Consider the following 20,496-nt stretch of genomic DNA (forward strand, 5'->3'; position numbering starts at 1 on the left):
ACTGTATGATTTTAATTATTTTAAATGTATTGCAAAATATATATTTTTACTATAACATTGTTAACATTTTCTAAATACAAATAAAACACTAGTTACTATTTCAGAACAAACTGAAAACCCAGTGATTTTCAAACAAATTAATGATGTTAAAACCAAGTTTCCCAGGGGAAATAAATTAAAAATTTACCTAACATAATGCATCGATATCAATAAATAAACTTGTTATTAAGACATAGAATGGATGCTTTTAAAAATATACCATGAATACCATTAACTCGAATGAGTAGAAATGACTCGTTACACCTATATGCATCAGACCAAGGTATTCTAACAACAGGATTCTGAGCTCCAGAGATCAAAGCGTTTATCTGTGACTGCCACACGTTTAGTTCCACGCCCCTTAACAGACACCACTAAGCAAATAACTTAAGCTTATTTATCAAACCGTCTTAGCAGAGAAATTGTCTTTGGTCAATTTTACGTTTCATTTTAAGGCAAGGTGTTGTTTGTCTTAATACAAAATTATGCAAATATTTTTGCTTAGATATATTAATAAATCCGACTAAAGCAAAATCAAGGATTTAAGGCAAAGTTAAGACGATTTTTTTGCTAAGCAAGTTTGATAAATCCTGGGTTAAATTGTAAATGTTTATTTCTTGACAAGGTTACATCATTTCTAGTTCACACTTTTGGTACACTTCGTAGTCCTTTTTTGGCCGCACTGTGTATATCATTTGTCAGTTTCCCTAAATTAGATGATAAAAAAAAAAGAAATTGTAACTTGAAGAAAAGATACTATATTACTATTAATACCCACAACTATTTACTTATCTACTGCAAAGCCTTTATAATCAGTTAATGATTAAATCAGTTTCCCTAAATTAGATTTTTTTAAAAAGAGAGAAATTGTAAACTAAAGTTAAAATATTACAATTTATCCATGGAGTAATTCCACAATCTATTTAAATTTTGCAGGCTTAACTTACCTACTGCAAAACCCTTTATAATCACAACTTTTTTTATAATTAAATTTTTAGAAATAATTATTTATATCTAGCATCTTCAGGTTGTGTATATGTAACAGCACACTTATGAATTTTGTTTTGATTTTTTTTACAATTTTATTCAGTTGATAAATATTTCAGATATCATTATATCTATTCATATAGAGTTTCCATGTCTACTGCAAAAGCCTTTATAATCACTAGGCTTCAACTATTTTCATAGAAATATATTTATTTATAACTAGCAACTTCAGGTTGTGTGTATGTACCAGTACAAATACAATAATGACTTTTGTTTTGATTTTTGTAAATACTTTGATTCAATTGATAGATATTTATGCAGTAGTTTTATTTAGGAATGAAAAGCCAAAATTACCTCACAACAAATTTCTTGTGTCATGTCTTGGCACAATCAAACTATTTGTTGTTTGTTTCTTTTGCCAAAATTAATAAAATAAAAAGTGTGTTATAGCTTACATATTTTGTGCTGTCCTTTGATTGGAAATTTTACAACTAACTCTTGGAAATTCTCCGCAATTATCACATATGGAGATGAAGACTCACCATCTGGAAACTGTAGATTAAGTGATATGTTTGTTATTACAATGTGCAAAGTCAAAAAGTTGAACATGTACAAAAACACTCTTTTTATTGAATATTATATCAAGTAACATTATAGAAATGTCATGTCGAAACCTCTGTATACATTACTAAACTTTATGTGACAAAAAAAAATGTGATGTGCGCAAATATGGTAGTGATATGACATCATCATATCCATATATGGGCTTAATAAATTGGCAGGACATAGGAATTGCATAGTATAAATGTAAAATGCAACAATTTTATTAATTTCAAGAACAACCAACACCATTGCATTTGTTGAATAGGAAGAATATTTTCATTCAGCCTGGCTCATATTCAACTCAGCTCATTAAATAGAACAGTCAATCTTTAAAGTCATGAAAATATTCTGCGAATTAAACTACTCATAAATATTCATTATCTGTATACACACTTACATTAACTCTATATTGATCTTGTGACAAACAATCAATGACATCAACACAGCCAAGTAGGCAGGCAGATGGATATACACCTGGAAATGCTATATCAATATCTACAAAAGAGAAAATGAACATTGTTCAATTCATGCTGATACATTTTGCTTAACAGGGATACTCAATCAAACTGTAAAAGAGAAATGTATTTATTTTTATGTATGTCTGTAGGCACATATGGCCAAGGATTACCAATAGTAAATAATAATTCACTGTCCTATCAGGTGGTAATCCTCCTGATACAGTGGCTATTTTGTGAACCAGTTCACTGGGTAACCTCTACATTTCTCGAATGATGAAGTTGGCTTTTTAAAGTGCACACAGGTTATAACTGTGTATACTGGACCTACGGTTTATAGTCCTTATCCGAGAAGACTTGTTTCACCACCAGGATTAAGAGCAAGTCGTAGGTTCAAGATTTTATTTGTGCCATTGCTTGTATCCTTAGGCAATGTTACATTGCTATCATTGCTTCATCCTTCAGATGTGATGTAAAACCCATTTACATACAATTGACATAAATTAGTACACAGAAAGAAAAGGCATTTTCTGGTGTGCTGATATGGAGCTACCGTGGGACAATAGAGGGCCTAAACTGAAATTAGTCATGGGGATGAATACATTTATAACACCACAAGATGGGTTAAATTCCATGTGTTATACAGTAAGCACAATTCTTTGGAGTCACTCTAAGTAGAGTTTCTAGCTCTGGATATTTACTAACTATTTCATTATTAATATTTGTATTCATTTATTTAAATACATGGAGAAATATCATGATTATTAATACTTGTATTCATATGTCATAAACACATAGTGCATCTACACTATAACATTTAATGACAGTACGTAAAATACTTACCTTCATAAAAACACTGATAGAATGACTCCAATTCGTTAATTTCTTCTGTTGATGGCATCTTTGCTGTCGCTGCTATCCATAATCTTCCGCGATGAGCAGTATACCATGTCCTACCCTCATGTCTGATACAGAAATAAAAGTACATATATTATTATGACTTTAATAGTTTTATTTCTATTTTTAAACATTCATTTACTACTTTATTTTGTTGTCTGAAAAAAAAATAATATAAACAATAATTTATTATTGGTTATTGTGTAGAAGAATTATAGTGAATATTAATAGGGATATTATGATTTGATATGTTCAACCTTCATGTCTGATAAATGATCAAAAATACTTATTATTGATGTCATGGTATCCATTGTATAAAAGGTAGTACTGTACTTAGTACTACAGTATAAAAAACTATTACTAAATAAATGCATTGGTCGTAGAAACAATATATCTTTGCGAAAACAACATTTGTAAAATAACTTAATTAATTACATTTTCATATATATTCTGAGACTGTGATGTATATATTTTACGGTTCAGGATATTCGACTGCGAAAGAATCACATAGACCTCAGTTAGAAGTTGTTAACTCTGGATCGAGCACTTTAATAATGATGAGCCCAATGCCAAAGGCAACAACCTCAAACTGGTCATGTGACTTTCCACAGGTCATTGGATCTTGAAATTTAATAGGGGCCTACTTTTCTGTGCAGGTAACATACTCCCCCCACAAATGTGATGTCGTCCCCGACATCCACAAACGAATACACATATTTATTAAATTTCAATTATTTACAGTTTATCTAAGTGATAATTGCTACAGTTCATTGTGTCACAATATTAGAATGTAGGATCCAGCTTCTTACAGTTAGCCATAGCTAAACTCCTGATACTACCTCATTCCATGGTGTCCAAGAGGGATGTGCAAGGGTTGCATGCATGCGACATACCCATGCGTCGTCCAATAACGATACATCCATAGAAGAGCTGGTCCATGTTATCTGTCGACAACTGTACACAATGCACTGTCATTACCAGGTTGGTTGCAGTTTGTGATTCCCCGTAGATACCATCTCCATGTTTATGCACAGCCTGAATAGTTACCTGTTGCTCATGGTACATTATCAACCATCTCTTTGTAGTACTCAATCACAAACACTTGTAAGTTCTGTCAATAACCAATTGGGTAACAAATAAATCCACTTTCTTTTACAATCAATGTTCAATTTCATCAGATCCTAACACTTTCTGTGAAACATTGGATATTGGCCTGGTACAGTAGGTGGTATCCATTGTCTGGTAGGATGAAATTCTGTACAGATTGGTTGTTGAGTTGCATATTGAGTTGGTTGTGGATAAAATTGGATAGGTCCATTCCGGTAGTGGTTGTCCCAATATGGATTTTGTAGTGGTCTGGTGTTAGCACCATTTATCTGCATACAGCCTGGTGCTGGTGTGCCCAAGTTGTGGTAGCCAAACAAAGTAGGAGGTTGGCGATGACGAACTGGTCGTCCAATCTCTGCTGCTGGTACCTGTTCATTTGAACTAACTGGTTCATCCATATCAGCATGTTGTGTGTCGCCGGCTGCCTCCATGTGCTTTTCATCCACAGTAGAATCCTCTGCTGTTGGTGGGGTGGCATATGGTTCAACTTGTACCAATGAATCATTACTGGTACATGCATATTGTGGTTCTGGATTGGTTAATAGGGGATATTGTAAATATACTTCATCTTCTTCATCCGAACCTACTGAATCTGTCTCAGGTTGTGGTGTAGCCTTCTCCGTCGGATCACTAGGTAATCGTTGTTCTGGAGTTATCTTTGTCTTCTTTTTCGATGCAACATTTTGAGTATCTGGTACTAAAGCGTCACAGGGACAAAGTAAATTCCTATGTAGGGTCCGTACTCTACCATTACCGTTTTCTGGGCGAACTTCATACACTGGCAACTCCTGTTTTTGCGCCACCACTATGTATATTCTGTCCTCATAGAAGCTTTGAAGTTTCCCAGGACCACCTGGTGGAACACAGTTCTTGATCAGGACTCTATCACCTGGTGATAATGATGTACTGATTGGCCGTTGTTGGTCATGTCGGTGTTTACTTCTTTCTGCTAATTTCTGCATGTTCGATCTAGCTAAAGCGTATGCCTCTTCCATCCTCATTTTCCAGTTCTTGGCATATTCATGGTGTTCACTTGCAGCGGCATCACCATCTGGGGATAATCCAAATGCAAGATCAATTGGCAGTCGGGGTGACCGCCCATACAATAAGTAATGAGGTGAGTAACCTGTGCTTTCATGTCGAGTAACATTATAGGCATGAACAACCTTGTTGAGATGTTGTTTCCAGTCATGCTTCTGCTCTGTAGTTAAAGTGCGGAGCATTGACAACAGGGTTCGGTTGAACCTCTCGACCTGTCCATTCCCCTGAGGGTGATATGGTGTAGTTCGGGAACCCCTGACTTCACTGAGTTGTTCAAGGCGTCGAAATAGAGAGTTTTCAAATTCACGACCCTGGTCATGATGTAGTCTGCGTGGATAACCGAACTTCAGAACAAAGTCGTTAAAAATCCTGTCAGCAACTGTCTTGCCCGACTTGTTGGTGGTTGGATAAGCCTGAGCGAATCTTGTAAAATGATCCATCACTACGAGGATGTACTCATATCCTCCTTTACATTTGTCAAGGTGAAGGAAATCTATGGAGACAAGTTCAAATGGTTCCGATGTCTTGATGTTTACCAGAGGTGCACGTGTAATTCTGGATGGCTTCTTGTCTTTCACACAGCTACATTCTTGTTTTATATAATGGTTGATGTTAGTTTCCATGTGAGGCCAGTAGAACCTCTCTCGGATTAGTATAAGTACCCTCTCAGTGCCAAGATGTCCCATCTCATTATGTAGCGATTTGAGTATCATCGGACGAAGGCTTTTCGGGATCAATAGTTGTGTCCTAGTCTTCGTCGTCCGGCGAAGAATACCATCTTTATCAAGATTGATTTTACTCCACTCCCGCATCAGGGTCCTGGTTTCAGGAATCTCATTGGTGCGCTCGGATCTAGTGGGCCATCTACCTTTGGTTTTGTATTCTCGGAATCTTGCAAGGGCAGGGTCATCTTCTTGAGCCAAACGTACTTCCGCAATTGATAATGTAGATAGGTTCGGTGTGATGCCAAATGGTTGGTCCTGTATATGCACATGATCGGTAACGATATGATTGATGTAAGCAAAGTCAGCTGTTTGTTGTATTGCAATACCTTGAACAACAGCATCCATTACCAATGGTGAAATTTCTTCAGTACATTGATCAAATTCACTGGGTGACATCGGAATTCTTGATAGTACATCTGCATCTTCGTTGTTGCGACCTGGCCTGTATTTAATGGTAAAATTAAAGTCTGCAAGTTCTGCAACCCATCTATGACCTACGGCATTCAATTTGGCAGTGGTTAGTATGTAAGTTAGAGGATTGTTGTCCGTATAAACGGTAAATGACTTTGCAAAGGATAGGTAATCTCTGAAGTGACTAGTTATGGCCCACTTCAGAGCTAGGAATTCCAGCTTGCCTGAGTGAAGGTGATAATTCTTTTCCGCTGGTGTAAGGGAACGAGATCCGTATCCTATGACTCGTAGTACTCCATCTTGGCGTTGATATAAGACCGCACCAAGTCCATCTTGTGAGGCATCTGTATGCAGCTCAAACGGTCTCTCAAAATCAGGAAATGCCATAATCGGAGCTCGGCTTAACTCGTCAATGAATGAATCAACTATTTGTTGGTACTCTGGGAGCCATGTTATGGGAGTTGAAGATGGAACTTGTCCGTTGTCCTTTCTATTACTGTGTTTCTTCTGTTTCTTTCTCTGGTTCTTTTTATTGGTTGATTGGTTATTCTTTGTAGTAGTACCAGCTTGAGTTAGCAGCACAAATAATGGTTTGGCTCGCTTGGAGTAGTCCCTAAGATACCGACGGTAATATCCCGTAAATCCTAGCAGTTTTCTTACTTCCCCTACAGTCCGAGGAATGTTGGACTTCAAGGTGTATAATGCTTCGGTGTCTCGAGGGTCAGGCCGGTAGCCTTCGTGGCTAATGATTTTCCCCAAGTACTTCACTTCAGATTGAAACAGTTTGCATTTGGCAGGTTTTAATTTCATTCCTTTTTCTTGTATACGTTTTAGTACTTTCTGTAGGTTGATTTGATGTTCTTCGAATGTCTTCCCATAAACAATAATATCGTCTAGGTAGACCTCACAGATTTGGTGGTTTAGACCTTCTAATGCGTCTTCCATGCATCGTTGGTATGCAGCTGGGGCATTCTTGAGTCCAAAAGGTATTCGGACCCATTCATGAAGACCCCAAGGTGTTACAAAAGCGGTGAGTGGTCTGCTATCGGTTGTCATATATCCTTGATGGTACGCCTTTCCTTGATCAAGGGTACTAAACCAGCGGTTCCCACCAAGGCTGTCGAGAACGTCTTGAATTCGGGGAATAGGTTGGCAATCAGGGATCGTCTTGCGGTTTAACTCCCGATAATCAATGCATAAACGAAGTCCTCCATCCTTCTTACGAACGCACACGACGGGTGATGCATACGGAGATTTGGATTTGACGACCCACCCTCGATCAATTAAATCAGTAAGGTAGTCTTTGACTTCCTGAAAAAGAGGTCTTGGTATGGACTGATACGTCTTCTGGACTGGGATGTTATCGAGTAAGTTAATCTTCATTTGTAGGCTTGGTATCGAACCCATGTCTTGCTCACCGTGGGAGAAACTATTGGATTCTTCGTCAAGCATCTGATTTACTATATGCTGTTGATCGCAACTTAGATGACTCAAGTCAAGTTGAGACTTCCAGTTTCTAGTATTGATTTCTGGCGTCACATCTACTCTGGCCGTCTGTACCCCTACTGTTGGCACAACTTCATCGCTTCCAGCTTCGAACACACCTCGATAGATAGCTCTCACAAGTTGTAACTTCCCCAATAAGGTCTTCTTGGGAATTATCAAATTTTGGTCCGTTTTGTTGGTAACTGAGACTCTGATATCATTACAGGGACGGCATGTTAGCTCTACTACATTTTCGTTGACTTCTAATCCATCGGGGAGATGTGGTTCAAGTAATGGTTCAATTATCACCATCATCTTCTCCTGGATAGGACCAGTTATAGCTCTAACTCGTATGAACGTTGTCTGTTTCGCTGGGACCTCATGTACCAAATTTCCTGAATATATATTGCAAAAATCTGTAGGATCGGAATTTCGCATCATTGAAATTAACTTCTGAGCTTTGATGTTATTACATTTTGAAAATGATGTTTTTACTGTCCTAACAAGTTCTGGTTGCTCAATTTGTACAATTTCCTTGATTACGTTGTAGCCAATGATTGGTTGTGGAAGTTCATCAGCTGTTACTAAGACTGGTACTAAAGTAGAAAATGTTGAGGTATCATTATTATTAATAGATAAAAGTTGAAATTTCAGAGAAAGCCATCCTATATAAGGTATATCAGTACCATTTGCAGCAGTAAGTTTGAGATCTGATTGCAAAAGCTCCCTTAAATTCCTCAGCGGTTCACCTTGGCAATTTGTCTTCCACCATGTCTGAGACACTATCGACACTTGAGAACCTGTGTCCCATAGAACCTCTTCAATGTTCCCGTTTAATTTGCATTTGACAGTGCATCGTCTACCTATGAGGTTGACTAATCTTAGGTGTTGCCCAGGTGTGAGGTGGCTAATTTGGTGCTTCTTTTCTGGATCAAACTTCGACTGGTTACTGTGACTTCCTTTCGAGTGATCAATCCCAGACTGGCCTTGATACATGTGATCACCTTTGGCCACCTCTATCTCACGCTTCTTGGAGTTAGGGGACATGTTGGGTTTTTCTACGATCATTCCAAGTCCCGTTGGGATGATCGGGGTCCGTTTCCCTGGTTGGTGGTGCAAGCCCTAGCGAAATGGTTGTCACCTCCACACTTGTAACAATGCCTACAATCATCTCCCTTACCGTCCTGCTTGCAACTGTTACATCCTCTTCCTCTTGACTTCCGTCTACCTTTGTTTGTGTGTTGTACAACTCCCTGTAAAGCGGAAACACTTGCCTGTAGTGTCTTCAAACCTTCTACCAGCATCTTGATTTCATCACTGGGCGAAGATGTGGTAACGGTTGCACTGGCAACCTTTACAGTATTTGATGTACATTGTTTCTGTTTCCGTTTATCTTCGAGGTTTTCCACTCTGGCTAGTCTCTCAAGGAGGTCTTCATCTGAGATATTGGGTTCCTGAAGGTGCTCTCTCATCTCAATGCGCAAGTTTCCTCTAAGACCTGTCTGCAGTGTTTGGAGGAACGTGCTTCTCAACAATTGATCATCATACATCAGTGGTGCCCCTTCCTCATTGGATGAAAACCTCACCTTTTGACGGAGATTCATAGCTCTGACAACGAACTCTTGGGCCGATTCATCTGGCTGTTGGTAAGCGGCAGATAGTTGTTGGTAAGAGTCCAATGCATCTCCTTCCTTAAAATGGGACCGTAGGACTCGTCTGAGTTGAGCTAGGCTCATTTCTGGTCGACTTTCTAGATAGCCTCGGAGTGGAGTTCCACTTGTTACAGCCATAGTTACAGCATTTAAAATGGCGCTACGGTTGTAACCACGGGTGAGACTGTCTTCTATCTGTCTCATCACGCTTAAATAGGATAGTTTGTCAGTTTGTCCAGTAGACCCAATCTGTCCCTTTATCTTTAATTCTCTTTTAAACATCTCAATAGATGACGGCAATGGTCGTGTGGTTTCGGTTTCGGTTGAGCTTGTTGGGGATGTTCTAAACTCTTCCATTTTTGTTCTTACCACCAACAGGACGCTCTCACCTCCATCCTCGAGCGCCTCTACCTCCTCGCTCTCGAGGTATCTTAGAATATGTTTTAACACTGCCCGGATTGGCTTGTCTGCAATTCCTGCATCCTGTTTGATTGCCCCAGCCACCTCTTTTAGCTGAGGAAGGGTTAGCTTATACAAGCAATCCTTCACTTCTCTCTCCAGTGTCTGGAGGTCCATGTTTATCTTTCTGTCAGAATAGTCCTGGCAGGATCGCCAGATTTTACGGTTCAGGATATTCGACTGCGAAAGAATCACATAGACCTCAGTTAGAAGTTGTTAACTCTGGATCGAGCACTTTAATAATCTTAACACACTACAATCATAATGACGAGTGTTAACACATGAAACAATTTAACTAATACATCAATCTAGCTATTGGTCCTTTACCAAACATTATGTTTAATAACTAACTAAATAATCTCTACATAAACTCGTTAATTATTGATTGAATTATCTGACTGAATTAAACCAAAAACATGATACATTAATTTAAGGTCATCTTATCAGTGTATACAACTCTACACTAGCATATGTGATTTCTAAATAAGGAAACCAGCATAGTTATAAAACCCAATTCTAAATTGGTACCCTGGGTGTAGTTATCAGTGCAACAATGACTCACTACCTTGGTTACCATAGTAACGGCCAGTTCCACTAGCAGAGCCTTACATACCACAGCAATTAATGGCAAGGTCATTAACCCTATACACTGTACTGTATATACTCTTTTTGTTAACAGGGCCTCTAATAGCTATTGAGCCTAATAATTCGTTACATTATATTGACATAAAATGAAAGTATAAACATTTAGCTATTATCTCTATCCTGTACTAAATACATAACTTAATCATCTAGCATTAACCTTAAAATATAATGATTGTTTTCTAAAATGAACAACAATCATCTGATCACAGTATTCGCTCTGTTTATCCTCTCAGTTTCTTACTTAATAATTTCAATCTGGGTACTGGAGAAATAACTCAGTATCCTTATGAAACATAACATAACAAATTGTCATAATTATAATATATATAAGTTAAAAGGAATATAAAATATCATAAACTTACCTGCGAAAGAATCACATAGACCTCAGTTAGAAGTTGTTAACTCTGGATCGAGCACTTTAATAATGATGAGCCCAATGCCAAAGGCAACAACCTCAAACTGGTCATGTGACTTTCCACAGGTCATTGGATCTTGAAATTTAATAGGGGCCTACTTTTCTGTGCAGGTAACATATATATATATATTATATTATAGTACGTTGTATTTTCCTTCATTTATTTACTAAATGAAAACATTTTTGTAATATATTTGTAAATTTATATTTTAAGTTAGGGTGCCACAGATTAAAAGCTTTGCTTGCTTGTGGTTATCCTGTTTTTCACACTTTATTGTACTTAATTTTTTATTTATATTTTTATGAATGTTGTGTGAAAAATAAAAGAATCAATCAATCAATCAATCAATCAATGCTAAAGCTCTGTCTACACTATCAAACTAGTTTGACAAAAAAAGTATGATGTGCCCAAATATGGTAGTGATATGTCCAAATATGGTAGTGATATGACATCATCATGTTCATATATGGCAAATCACATTTTTTTTTGTCACATAAAGTTTGATAGTGTAGAAATTCCCTGTAAATGTTTTGACAAGAATTTGCTTTTATTTTATATAGAAGAAGAGTTTGATATGCAAGAATAAAACCACAATAACAATTATAAAACAAATATTAAATATACAAAGATAAATTGAATTCCTATATGGTATAATAATAACAATAGTAAAACAGAGTATAGTTAGATTTAATTTCGCTTTTTCTTTGGTTTTAATTGTAAAGGTGTTTATTCCTTTGTTGTATCTTCTCCATATGTTTTATTATCTTGTTGGATTTGATAATAAAGTTTATTGTATTGTATATAAATAAATAGAATATTACTTTTTAATTCCATGAACAAAAAGCGATGCCCAGGGTTGATGCATACTAAGACACATTCCTTCGTCAGACATCTCCTGAAGTTCTCTATCTTGTATACGATGCTTGCTACGATTTGCTTCTAAATTCAGTGAGCTGCCGCTTGGTTTTGGTGGTTTAACTTGTGACACAAACTATAAAATAACCAAAGAAATAATTTATATTTTATTTTTTATACATTAGTGGCTTATAATGATTTGAAGATATATTAATTAATAAATTTTTTTTAACATTAAGCATTTTAATGTCAATCACAGTTATTCACTTTAACCAAAAACTGGATCGAAAAAGAAATTATATACCAGAAAAAAATGTAATTTAACACGTTCACTGCCACGGCGTATTTATACTTCAAAAATTGCGTGTCGCTACTTGCCAAGACGTAATACTACGTCAAAATCGTAGCACTTTTGTATTGTATGTAGAATCGCTGGCAGTGGTGATTGGAACAGGAATTATCGCATGGCAGTTTATGAATGATGTACGTAAACGATAATCTAAAAATAAATGTCATATGTTTGTTTGTGTTTATTCCCTCATGCATTGAATATGGCGCCCTCACACTCAATATAATCATCTCAAACGGGACTTGGCACTGGGACAGAAATTACGGAAAATTCCTTGGCAGTCAATGTGTTAAAGCAAAAAATACTGAAATTGTCTGTCACACAATGTTGTTTTATAAGTGAAATTATTATTTTTTTTTTCTTTTCACAGAAGTAACTGAAGATAAAACTGCAAAATATTTAAAGTCTGATTTCATTAATCTTCATTTTTCATGCTTTTGGCGGACAATACATCTTTAAGGAATTATTTTCATCTCATTTAAAAAATGGCTAACTGTTGAACAATAAAATGTGGATTTCCATGGCTCTTTTGGCCCGATGATGATTCAGGTTGCCTTTATACAATCTAAGGGCCTGTTCAGACCTACAAATGTATAGGCTTGTATCTATAGTACATGGCATATATACAAAATGAACTACAGGGGAAGAGTGTGAACAGTTACGATGCTAAATATAAAGTGACTTCAATTTATAATATAAAACACTAAACTATTTAGTGTGAACACAACCTAACTCAACTGACCTTTGGCAGTTGTGATTTTACTGCAGGGTTTACCAGGTCGTTGACACGCACCCCATTCGTTTTTCTTAAATCCGTTCCAAAGTTAACCGCTTTCACAACAGCATCATTTCTATCATACATATTGATACTTTCGGCGGAATCTACAACTTTACGTCCGGCAAAGTCAAACGTTATTTTTTTGTTTAACCTGGAGCCATGCCGTTGTTCTCGTAGCTCTGACTCACGTTTTGTTAACAATTGTCTTTCTTTGTCCGTTAACCATTGATTGGTGTCAGTCGCAAAATAATCAGATTCATCATCAATAACTTGGGTTCTCTTGACGCTAGAAAAAAAATCGATTGATTACCAAAATGCTATTATCTAATCACAATAATTATTGGGCACAGTATAAGAATAGGATCAAGAATACATGAAATTTGAGTTATTGACACACAAACTATAATAACATATAACATACAGATAAGACGAAAATAAAAATTATTGCAAAAACAAAATTTGTCGTGGACTGGTGATAAGGCAAATCTGATGACAGATAGCCTTATATAGACACATTTTGTAAATCATTGTAAAACGCTATGAAAAATCTTTATTGAATGATGACTCGATGCATAAATAATTTTTATGCATCGTTGTTGTGTTCTTACAAGTTTTTGTACATAATTAGTTCTTCTTTGATTTTTTTTTATTACTTTTGTGCCACCGATATAAAAGTATCATTTCCAATAAAGATGATTATTTTTTTAGGAACAAGCTTAAACCACAATTTAATATCACCTCGTTCGGTCATATTCTATCAGTCTGTTTTTATTCTTGATTGCTTTTTCCACAGAAATCTTCTGTTTGTCTGTATTACTGATATGCTTTTCTCCCATCAATTTCCTCCTAACTTTTTCACTCTTATTAGAATTCCTTGATAAAATTTCTTGTTCTTCTCGTGTACAAACCTAAAAAAGGTAAAAATGTTATTGTTAAATGTGTAAGTGTTGATCATTGAGCTAGCCATACTTTGAAAATGCCATGAACAGTGTATCTAGGCATGTACTTACTAAATTATCACAAAACAAGCAGGGGCCTGAACCTTCCAGGGCACAGACCACTCTGCCGCCAACTAAACAGTTACTAATGAGAGCATGCTTCTGGGCTTGGCATTCACAGGCATGTACTTACCAAATTACCACAAAACAAGCAGGGGCCAGAGCCTTCCTGGGCACAGACCACTCTACCGCAAACTAAACAGTTACTAATGAGAGCATGCTTCTGGGCTTGGCATTCACAGGCGTGTCGTCCTGGTAAGTGTACAGTATCCTTTGCCTCTCCTTCGTTACTATAAAGAGGAACAAACTTCTGTTGGTGTTTTTGTTTCTTCCGTGCCCCTTGCTTATTACATGATTGTAGAAACTGGTCAAGTTCACTCTGATAATAATAAAATAACTCAAAATCAACTCAAATTCAATACAGGGGAAGATTAAAATAAACTTTGGGCAACAGAAATTGAGCGGTATGCTTTTAACCCTCTGAATACAGGACTAAAATGTATACTGTTCTCAAGAAAACTTTCTCAAAAGTAACTCCAACATTGAAGTATTTATTCGAGAAAACAATCCCCATATTAATGGTGTGGGAGTACCGTAAAACTGTTATTATTATGGATCAGTTGAACCAGGCATTTGGTGCGACTGAATACCATAATCTAACACAATAAAAGGCCAAACGTCTCAATTTTACTAGTACTACATGTATTGCCAATGCAATGAAAATTTGAAATACAATGAAAACAAAATTTTTCATATGGGTTTTGGAAGAGTCTTGTTTTTTATTTGTTTAGGCAAATTGCCAAGGTTAAGTAAATTCATTCACTATTCTTCTTAAAAGAGGTAATTTGTCATATTATGTATCACCTTTTATTTTGTTACCATGACATTGAAAGTAAATAAATGTTTAAATGTAAAAAAAAAAAAATCCTGCTCAAAGTCTTTGGGAGTTGAGTTGTAATTTATCATTACAACAAATTCTGACTTGAACCCAGGACCCTTGGATTGGCCGAGCATCATAACCACCAAGCCACAATTCCACTCCAAAATGGTTGTTAATAATAATATACCTTTTTGTCATCACCAGGCATCTTTGGTTCATGTCTTAACAATGATAAATCCACTTTAACAAACTCTCCTGGCTTCTTTTCTTTTTCTTGCCTTTCTTTATGTCCTTTACTATTATTACTACTAGAAATTAAAGAATTTTCTACAGCTGGTTTTCTATATATTTGTGCATTCTCTGGAACATCCATGTTCGACGGACTGGAATGGTTGACTGTTATATCTTGCGTACAAGTTTCTGTATTTATAGTTCTCCATCTTTTTGTAAGTTCAGTAATAAATGAGTTGTGCTTGGAGTTACATTTGTCTAATAGATCATTGAGATAATCTAAAAGGTCTAGCTCCTTGCTCATTGAAAGTAGGTAACTAAATGGTAAAAAAAAATTGGTTAAATCTTAAAAATAAGTCATTTAAAATAAAGCTTGATTAAAGTGTATGCAGTGAATAACCATTTATCATACAGTGATACAATTGACTCTCACAATACCGGAAATCTCGGACAACCAGAAACTCTCCCAATACCAGATTTTCTCAAGGTTTAAAAGGTACCAAATTCATTTTTACCATTAAGAACACATTCCGAGTACCATACTTTCCGGAAAACTAGACATAATTGGTCAATTGCCCAAAGGTGTCTAGTATTGGGAGAGTTGACTGTCATAATACATCTTAACATAACTGCGTGGTCGCAATTATTCTTATTGTGTGTTTTCATATGTTGATTTATTAACACAATTATTGTCTGAAAGTGATATTTTTAAGAAAACCTTGAGATAAGTTAGTTTCAACTGTAATAATTAATTTAGATTTGGTTTCACATTGGTCATTGAAAGTCAAAATGGTCAACTGATATAGGATGACTAATGATCAGTATTTATTTTGATATATTTTACTCTTTGCTATCTGATTAACAGACTAACATTAAATATATCCATGCTACTCTTTCACACATACTGAGATTATCTTTAAGTTCAGGATGAGGTTATAACCACTGATTTAGCGTTGGTGTTACCTGAACCTAACTGTAAAAATAATCTCAGTAGATCTGAAAATGCAGTAGCTCCCATTAATGAACGTTCCAAACCTACCAATTTCGCAGGGAGCCGAATTTCCATCCAATCTCCCGAATATTAACAAAATCTCCAGAAATTTTGGTTTAGATAAAAATATTCTTCAAACCCATATTTACTGTCTGAATTCTGTTTTTTAGAAGGTAATTTCTATATTCTATATGATTAGTTGCTAGAAATGCTGATTGCACAATGTATTTTGTGATGAGTTTAAACCGTGCCAAATCCGTTAAATGGGTCAGGTCTGTTAAAAACCGAAAACATTTGTTTCAAACCTCCCAAAATTTGCAACTTGAGGGTTGGAACGTTGTCTGCAGTAACTCTACCTACTGGACTATATCTTGGGGTGAATCCAGGTCAAGAATATCTACAAACTGTTGACAGCACCATTGAAATAAATCATTTTGTTCTTTGTTGATCACAACAGCCATTATTAAATGTTCAAATTCCCTTCGTGCCTAGGTGAAAAAATAAAATATGTTTTAACTTTAATTACTTTAAAAAAAGTTGTAACTTTAAAAGAAAGGAAATGTTCAACTTTTAATTAAAGTGTGTGACGTGTGTATTCGGTCTAATTGATAAAATAATGAGAATAAATAAATAAACATGCCATGACATTCTCACTGCACTACTGGGTGTGTCACACCCAAATCAGTCCGGGCCAAAATCGGTCCGGCGGACCAGTTTTGGCTGCCAAAATCAGTCCGGGGGACCATTTATGGCTGCCAAAACCTGTCCGGCCGGACCAATTTTGGCCGACAAAACTGGTCCGGTCTGGATAAAATCGGTCCGGGCAGTAGGACTGTTTTTGGCCGCCAAATATGGTCCGGTCTTACAAATATATGGTGCGCAAAATGATTCATAATGCATATATCATTAAAAAAAGGCCATGATTAGTCATTATATTGAAAACTATGGGGTTTTATTTGTTATTTTAATATTATAATTTAAGCCTGTTTTTTTTAATTATCATTATTAGTAGTAACTCATCAATAATAAGTACTAATTGTTAGGCTTTTTGTATACAATATGTATCTCTGCCTGTTTTTAATCCATTTTGTTCTTTTTTAACATCTTCGTTTCCCCATGATGTTAAAAACAATTTAATTTATCACTTATTTATGGTTAATCAATCAATATATCAATTCAATACAATTATTATAAAACAATTATCCAATATTGATTAGGCTGAGGAAGGAAAAAGGCCTCAATCATAAATAAAATCTAGCTGGCAATATCAGCGTCTCATACCCGTTCCTGTGAGTGTGTGGCAGGCCCAAATATGAGTGAACACCTAAGTCATGTTTTTAGATAAAATACATTTATTTATAGTATTTATCCGACAAGATAACTTACTAATACTAGATGGCACGCTCGCTTCGCTCGCGTACCATCTAGGGGTGCTCACAGATGGTTCTCGAATACAGTAGAATCCACGGACGGGGACTTTTTTGGGACACTAAACAAAAACGGAAGTGTCCCCCTAATTGGGGTATTCAGAAATAGAGACAACAAAACCAATACTGGATTCCATAAAGGACAATTAATTTATGTGGATTAAAGAAATTAGGGAGAAATGGAAATGTATGTACGGGAATTGGGCGGCACGTGGTGGTGGTGATGGAACCGCAGTAATAAAGTTGATTGTATTTATATATTATAAGAACCAAACTAAATAAATAGACCTAGACATTCTGCGAAATGGAAATCGGAAATGCAAGCTCCTATTCAGTGAAAACTGTAGTCTACCTAAATATTTAGGGCAAATCATCGGTTGTGGTGTTGAAATTCCTGTAAACATTTGTGTGAACCAAACTGGGTCGAATTTCTGTCATGAGTACTGATTTGTTGGCCTGTGATTTATGACGCCTAAGGGATCTATCTAGACATTGTCTTGTGTCGTATAATAAATAAGTACTGTAATAGTTACTGAAGTTACTATTACAATCTCGTCAATGAAAACACGAAAATGTATATGCGCTTACTTATGAAAACGTATACAGTATTATACTCAGTTATTGAAACAGTAGGTTTAAAAAAGTTTCGTTTGTCTGTAAAATGATGTAATCAAGCTGTTTACATGAGTCTTAATTTATAAGCACATAAACTTACATAGAAAGTAGGGTATCATAAATTTGGCCTTAGCACTCGGGGGAGTGGCTAAGATGAAGTCCGTGGGACTACTAAATATAAATTGTAATGAACCTCGAGGGACATAAATAGGAATATTTCATGTTTCATTATCAATGTATAATAAATGGAAACTGTTTACCGATTCAAATAATAGAAATTGGTTTTTAACATTTTCCGAACCTATTGCAAGTTTATTCTCAAAGGGCCCATATATTTACCTACCGTATGTGTTAAACCAAGGGCTCATAAATTTACCTACAGTACTTGTGTTAAACCAAACTCTGGCAGACTGAGAGATTGGGATGTTCCATTCATCGCCAATCAATACATTTGTATAATCGTATATTAAATCTATCAAAATAGTATTTTTTAAAGAAAATCGGCCTGTCTTCAACATTATGATGGTGTACTCTAGCAATCTATCAAAATAGTACTTTTTAAAGAAAATCGGCCTGTCTTCAACATTATGATGGTGTACTCTAGCTGTTCAACCGGTTTTCAGCTATTAAAAACAATTATCGTAGGAGGAGATAGGAAAATGCGAAGCCTCCTCGCTATGTAACATTAGGGTTGAGGGATGGGAAAGCGGATAGGTACAAAGAGGAACAATTTTTAAATATATTCTTTATCCACTGAGTAACGAAATATTTTGTTCATGTTTTATAGGCCTATAAATAATATACCTCTAAATACAGTAGGCCTAAAACATTTGCGATTTAATACTTTGTTAAAACTGTCACTGTCATAATCGATTGAAATATTAAAGTACATGTCACGATACACCACTACGACGTTTATATTTTTGGTAATTATTAATTAATACAAACGTTGAGAAGGAACTGTCAGTATAAAGTTTATTTGTATATCTAACAGTAGAGCCTATCCACAGTCTCAGTAATAAAGTTTATTTGTATATATTTTTATATTACATCTAACAGTACGAACATTCACAGTAAGAAATGTTCGATTCAAATGAAAAATAGTTAATAGGTATTTACAGTATTGTCAAAGTATTGCAAGTTTATTCTCAAAGGGCCCATATATTTACCTACCGTATGTGTTAAACCAAGGGCTCATAAATTTACCTACAGTACTTGTGTTAAACCAAACTCTGGCAGACTGAGAGATTGGGATGTTCCATTCATCGCAAATCAATACATTTGTATAATCGTATATTAAATCTATCAAAATAGTATTTTTTAAAGAAAATCGGCCTGTCTTCAACATTATGATGGTGTACTCTAGCTGTTCAACCGGTTTTCAGCTATTAAAAACAATTATCGTAGGAGGAGATAGAAAAATGCGAAGCCTCCTCGCATTTTTTTTGGCGGGTATTTTTCAAGATGGACATCCATTAGACAGTGTATACCACGATCGGAAAACACCCCTATTTGGGGCAAATCGTTGAACCTAAATTCGTTTTAATAGTCAATAACTAATTATCTAACTCAATTTAATTAGTAAACAGGGTTACATCAGGCGGTTAAAATCAGTACCGAAAGTACGAACCAACTTTACATACCATCGAGTGAAAATTCTAGAAGTAAGGCGCGATTTACCGAATTTTGCCCTTACGTAAATTTATATATAGATATATCATGGGATATTTTTCTAGCCATAAACAACTTAAAACAGCATCATAGGCCTAGTAATTCAATTAAAATCGACAGAAGAAAAGCCTGGACCGATTTTGGCAGTGGCGGACTGCTTTTGGCCACAATTTTAGAGCCAAAACTGGTCTGGCCGGACCGATTTTGGCCCCGGACCATATTTATCGTGACAGGTGAATTCTCACTGTATACTACTAGGCCTATATAGATAGGATAGGGCCTACTGAGGATACATCAACATAAAATGTCAGCCGAAACGTTTGACTGACTGTTTGAGCTGAGAACTAGGTCTCTCCTACGCCTAGGCTAGCCTATATTACTAGGCCTACTACCACTCTGAGAGAAGAGCTCTTCAGTCTTCACTGCCCTGGCTGGTAGAACCAACTAGGCATGGCATAGTAGCATAATAGGCCTAGGCCGGCCCTAGTAGGCCTACTAGCTAGCTAGGCGGCTAGAGGGGCCTAGATATTATTAGGGATAGTAGGCTAGTTAGTTCACTGAATTTTCTATCATAAGGTATATTTTCAATGTAAAAACAAATTGGATTTGTTGGCAATTTTAAATTATCTGTTCCTACCTGAAAAATACTTTTATACCATACGGGACGAGATTTCTGTCTTCTTTTTCGCGAGGAAATTTTACTGGGAATTTCACAACAACAGCTGATTGGTCAATAACATGTCACCTCTCACCTTTGACATGAACTTTATAGAAATAAA

General features: G+C 36.0%; 1 protein-coding gene across 1 annotated transcript; it reads right to left on the reverse strand.

The window, feature by feature from the left end:
- Positions 1–37: 37 nt before the first annotated feature.
- Positions 38–20,430, reverse strand: LOC140050940 (activating signal cointegrator 1-like). Its single transcript, XM_072095951.1, has 11 exons — positions 20,355–20,430; positions 16,365–16,492; positions 14,970–15,330; positions 14,036–14,281; positions 13,643–13,812; positions 12,869–13,190; positions 11,744–11,913; positions 2,928–3,049; positions 2,027–2,124; positions 1,482–1,578; positions 38–746 (listed from the first exon to the last, which is right to left on the reverse strand). The coding sequence occupies exons 2-11, from the start codon at positions 16,463–16,465 to the stop codon at positions 682–684; spliced, it is 1,752 nt and encodes a 583-aa protein (XP_071952052.1). The 5' UTR covers positions 16,466–16,492; positions 20,355–20,430; the 3' UTR covers positions 38–681.
- Between the last annotated feature and the right edge of the window lie 66 nt (positions 20,431–20,496).

This window comes from Antedon mediterranea, chromosome 6 (assembly GCF_964355755.1).
Source record: "Antedon mediterranea chromosome 6, ecAntMedi1.1, whole genome shotgun sequence".
NCBI lineage: Eukaryota > Metazoa > Echinodermata > Crinoidea > Comatulida > Antedonidae > Antedon > Antedon mediterranea.